The following is a 5,513-nucleotide window of genomic DNA, read 5'->3' as shown; positions in this document are numbered from 1 at the left end:
ATTGTACAAGGCAAAGGTAGATAGCTCTCCCTTACACATAACCTGTTTATTCAACAAACACTGCAGTATCTTTGCATACTGGGGTTTCATGTACAGTATTTATAGATATATAAGAGCTCAGTTGCTTTCTGTCCTCCTCCACACTACACCTCCACTTTCTTCATGGCCCGCGGGTATAATTACAGGGAAATAAACACTCAGAAACACTTTGAAGAGAGATTCAAATGCAAGCTTAGTAAAACTAGCTTTTTGTCTGAGGGGCACCAAGAACATGTTTTGAAATCAAGCACTGAGGGAGAGAGAGAGAGAGAGAGAGAGAGAGAGAGAGAGAGAGAAGAGAGAGAGAGAGAGAGAGAGTGAGAGAGAGAGAGAGAGAGAGAGAGAGAGAGAGAGAGAGAGAGAGAGGGAGAGAGAGAGAGAGAGAGAGAGGGAGAGAGAAAGAGAGAGGGAGAGAGAGAGAGCACTTTTCACTTTCATGGACTACAAGGTCTGATCTCATGAAAGTTCCCAGGGATGACCATCCTGTCCTGGCTGTACAATAGTCAGCCTGTGACAAGCTGCAAATGATCCAGTACTCTGCCACTGGCTGCCCAGGTAGCTTGTGCCATTCATACGGGGAGGTAGGGCAAGCCACTGAATGGGAAGGCAATATGAAGGCCTATGGCCAGGGATGTGGAAACTGAGCCCTGTCCAGGTAGGGGAGGCTTTGTAATTATAGAGCTGTTAGGGATAGGTTTGTTAACTGGAGAAGTAAAAGGGAGAAATGGGCTAATTGCCAAGGGATTATATACCCCCCTCCCCCCAATTATTGCTTAGAATGCATTAACGCCACAAACAGGTGCACTAACACAAGACTAGAAACAGACTGATGTAACCCAAGCCTGCTTAGAGAGAAGCAAGCACACTCATACACACCTGTTTGCATGCACATACACACACACAGTCCACACCGTTTCATATTAAAAAGATCCCGCTTTCTTCAGGTATTGACATAATTGTCCCCAACAGCAGCTGTTCCTGTTTCTACTGGAGGCACAGGCAGAGGGCGCTGTGGCACAGCAGGGCTGCATCAGTGCAGAGCAACTGCTGGTAGAGCTGAAGGCTGGGGGGATCCACCAGGAGCATGAGGAAGCCATCCGACAGGAACTACAGCAGCTCCACTCCCTTGACCTGCTGGACTTCCTGGCATACCTGCCCATGTTTGTTCTCATCCACAACTCAGTCATTGCCAACCCCCTCGATGACTCCAGCCACCTGTGAGATCATTCACACTAATGACCCTTTCTGTGTCCATTGCATGTTTCCGGGGCGTTATGCATGAAAGGTGAAAAGAAAAATACTTCCCCTCAGGGAACAATTATAATGTCCCTTGAAAGTGAGTTAGTTTTGGGGGGGCACAGGGTGGCTAGATTGGAACCTGTATCTTTAATTGTTGTTTCACTTTGTGATTTACTCAATGTTCATTTAGTTATGGGTTATTTTAGTGTTCAATATGTTTACTCCTACTAAACATACCAAATGTGCGATCACTTTGCAACATGATTTATGCATAACTAAGACGGTGTGTTCCTGTAACAGTAGTGCATGTGCAATACAATTGTTACCTATTTATCAGAATGTTTGATTCACATAATCATTTACAAAACGCTGTATATGTGTATGTTTATGTAAAGGAATGTTTGTAAAAGTAACATACGTTTCTGCTGCGCAATAACTTTACATAAGGCTACCTATATTATCTTTGACAATTCCCCCGTCTGTAGTCAACAAATGGTTCACATCCTCCGGCATTTTCCCCCAAGGGCAGTTGTTGAGTGTAGTCGCGCGCTGCTGTCAGAAGGCACACGCCGTTAGCAAATTCAGTGTGCTGTCTCCACTTGACCACTATACAACCTCATTCACTCATTAAACCAGGCACGCGCCTTCCCACAAACGCGTCTCTACCTGTCTGCTGAGATGGCTTTTGTGGTCGTGAAAGACATGGACCTAAAACCATATTGAAATGGTTTAACCGTTTTATGTGCTGTATCTGTTGGTGCAAACATGGATTAAGATAAACTTTCACAATTAAAGTCTGGAATAAACCAATTTTTATTGCTTATACAAAAACATTCTCTACAATATTCGAGGAGTATGCAGTGTCTGAGTTTTCTTTTTACCAAGCACAATCCTAGTAAAGGTTTTTCGGACCCGTACTGTATATGTTATAGGCTATGAGTTATTTGGCGAAAAGGGCCCACAGAGTAAATGTTGTTTGTCTTATCACTGCACATTGAATCCCTATCCCTGTCGTAGGCCTATCCATGATATTGGCAAGATCAAAAGCTAGTGCACAGAACTGGCACTGCGATATCTACATTTCAGAGCTTGTCTCGACAATTTATCTTACAGACGATATTTTACACACAATTTAGACTCAAATATCAGTGATAAGAAGCAGTGAAGGAGGTGCGTAAAAGTGTGCCATGCAAAATGGTGACGTTGGAACTGCGCAAGATCATTTGAATACCCACTGAGATTTATCAGAATAGAATTGTCTTAATATCTGCTCTTTTTAAGATGTGGCGAACACCCTTGATGCCTATTCCGTTTTGTAGTGTTGTCAAACCTGACTTAATGGTAGGCTTCCATGCAAAGAACGACATGTGAATAAGGATTACTTCAGAAAATGTTTTATTAGAGTGTAGAAAATATGATTATAGGCTTTTCTCTTTTCAACCAACAATAGAAGTAAAGGCAATGTAGAGCTGGCAGTAGAGAGAGATACAATGCATAGCCATTGTGCTCTGTTTGGACAATAGCTGCATAACCTTTGATCATTGTGAACGTCATGACATGGTAAAATACATGTCTGTTTCTATTAAATAAGACACATTGGTGCTAACATAAAAATGCAGAGTATCAAACTCTTACTTGAGACCTCATGAACCATACACAGAATAGCCAGCTCCAGAGCATTATAGACTACAAGTCTAAATAGGCAAGAGGTATAAAGCAACATATCAATATATTGTCAAAATATATACAAAACTGTGTACAAAACATCTATAAATCTCTTACATACAAAAATATCTTAATATATTTCAAACATGTTTGATATAATTTCATATAATAAAATCCGAGAGGTGGAAGCATTTTGAATCAAATGTTACAGAAGTTAACCAAGAGGGTTGCTGTTCTTTGATTGGGTTTAGCATAGTTTGAAAGAAATATTTTTAAATAATGTATATGGTGAAGCATTAAAGTCACGTTTGAAACAAATTTGTTTTCATGGGCGAATGCATGGAAGTATCGTTTCCAACGCTGCAGAGCCATCCTTCGTAAGTCCTTTGGCACTTCAGAATGGCCAGATAAGCATTTGTAGCGCAAGGCCAATGCTAACTGAACCGGACAGTGTGAGCCACCATACCGGGCCAGATCTCGGTGCATCTTGTGAAGGAAGCGAACTCCGCATGGACTCTCCCAAGCGCGAACTGGGAGTATCATAGATTTGAACCATATATCTGTGCAGACAAAACAGAACAGGAATGTTATTCAGTTGCTCACGTTTTATAGAAAACAACAGTAAAACCATAGCTACAAAAATATACAACAATACTAATATTTGTGATTTGGATCATATAATTCTTACCTAAGCAGATGCTCAGAACCAGTTGGTAAAGTCTAGTAGCTCTTGTTCCTCGGGACTCAGGGGGTCGTAGGACCCCTCGTCAGAGGAGTAGGAGGACACTGGGGAACCTGCCATCGAATTCATGTCGTTGGAGTAGTTCTGAGAGATGGTGGGCGATAGAACCCCGGACTGAAACGCGGCACTTACGGCGTCATGTTCGTCCAGAAGCTGCTGGAGCGCGCGTATGTACTCCACGGCCGACCGCAGGGTTTCCACTTTGCTCATCTTCTTGTTGGCTGCACCATTGGGGACATGTTCACGCAGAGTGGCGAAGCCGTTGTTGACCAGCTTCACTCTGTTGCGCTCCCTCTCGTTCCTCCTTGCCACAGCGTGCGGTTGCTGTTGCGGCAGGCTGTACCCAAAGCCGGCAAAGTTCAGCCTCCGCTTGCATCTCAGCAGTTCTGGAGAGGATGAGCGCTGCCTCTTCACCTTGGATGTTGACTTGCCGCTGCCTTGGCTGCTGGTTGGGCTGAGCTGGATGCTCTGAGCTGCTGCCGCAAAGAAACAGGCAGGTGGCATGAACTGCTGCTGGCCAACATTGATCTCCATCTTAGCTGTGATGTCCATTGTAAATTGCTTAAGATATAAAACAAGAGTAGAAGAAGAATCTCAAAGTCTTGGAGTGATAGGTGGCAGTGCGTCCTGCTCGTGGCGTTCACGTGGGACTTAATGCTCTCTTTAGTTTTGTTTAATGGGCAGTCTTCAGGGCTCCTGCCTCGCACACTCCTCGGGCTGCACTGAGTCCTGAGAAAGGGCAGTAACGGGGCTTTTCAATACATTGGCAGCCCCACGCGCTGGACCTGACCACGCCTCCTCTCGCTTGTCGTATTCACCTAGGCTCCTGTGCTGTACGCCAGGCGCGTGCCACTTCAACCACTGAACAAACAGTCACCCAAGCACAACTGGTTGCAGCTTGTGGAGTTTTTACTTGTCTTGAGTGTTGCCAGCTATAGAATGAGCATTTCAATTGTTTAATTTTGAAGACCCATGCATCCAAGTTCCCAAACAATTTACTTTATTATTTACAACAACGACGTTTCCTGTTTTGCTTATGCTTCTATAATTCAAAATGATTTTTTATTATGCTATTTCAATACAATTTACTTTATAAATAGCATAGACAACTATTTTTTTATATTTCATGAACAAGTAGGCTACATGAGAAAGTAGATGCATTGCTGGAAAGCTATCCAAATAGAAGGTGTTAAAAAGTAACATTTTCAACCAAGCCGTAACTGACGTTCAGCACAGTCCACATTATGCTTTGTTTATGGGGAAATAAGCCTATACACTTTTTTACGCACTTCAATAGCTTTCCTTGTGGACCAAAAAGTGGTGCTGAAAGACAGCTTTCCGCGAACCTATATGCAGGCAGTTAGGATTGTGTCTCGCATTTCGCGTAAATTATGATAGGCTAGGTTCTGGACTTTATTTTTAAATGTACTTTCTTTAGTTTGGCGTTTAGTAGGCCACATACTTTGTCTTGGATAGTCCTATACAGTTTTATTGTTAACACTTTACAGCCGCATTTGAATACTGCTCCTTTGAAAGAATAAAGCTTTGTGCAGCAGAGGCGAATTTTCCACTTTCGTTGGAGCTAATCATCACCAACGTAGAGGTGGAACGGAAGGGCAAATCTGTGGAGGGGCCATACGACGCACGCATTCGAGGATGTTTTGTGTATGATTTGACACACCCTATTTTGTTACACTAGCCTCGACACAGTGTATTTCTACATTTTTTGTTTCTTTTTAAAGGGAGCATTATATGACATGCCTTTCACGTAGACAATGCCAACCGACTACAAACTCAGTGTGCGTGTGTGTCTGTGTGAGTGAGTACG

The 5,513-nt window shown here is 43.1% G+C and overlaps 1 protein-coding gene across 1 annotated transcript; it reads right to left on the bottom strand.

Moving 5' to 3' along the window:
• Positions 1 to 3,643: 3,643 nt before the first annotated feature.
• Positions 3,644 to 4,237, bottom strand: ascl1a (achaete-scute family bHLH transcription factor 1a). The gene has a single exon (XM_067254822.1). The coding sequence runs from the start codon at positions 4,235 to 4,237 to the stop codon at positions 3,644 to 3,646; it is 594 nt and encodes a 197-aa protein (XP_067110923.1).
• Positions 4,238 to 5,513: the final 1,276 nt, after the last annotated feature.

The sequence above is a fragment of the Osmerus mordax genome, chromosome 17 (genome assembly GCF_038355195.1).
Source record: "Osmerus mordax isolate fOsmMor3 chromosome 17, fOsmMor3.pri, whole genome shotgun sequence".
Classification (NCBI taxonomy): Eukaryota; Metazoa; Chordata; class Actinopteri; order Osmeriformes; family Osmeridae; genus Osmerus; species Osmerus mordax.
Note: the sequence above shows the minus strand (reverse complement) of the source record. Positions and strands in the feature narration are given on the sequence as shown.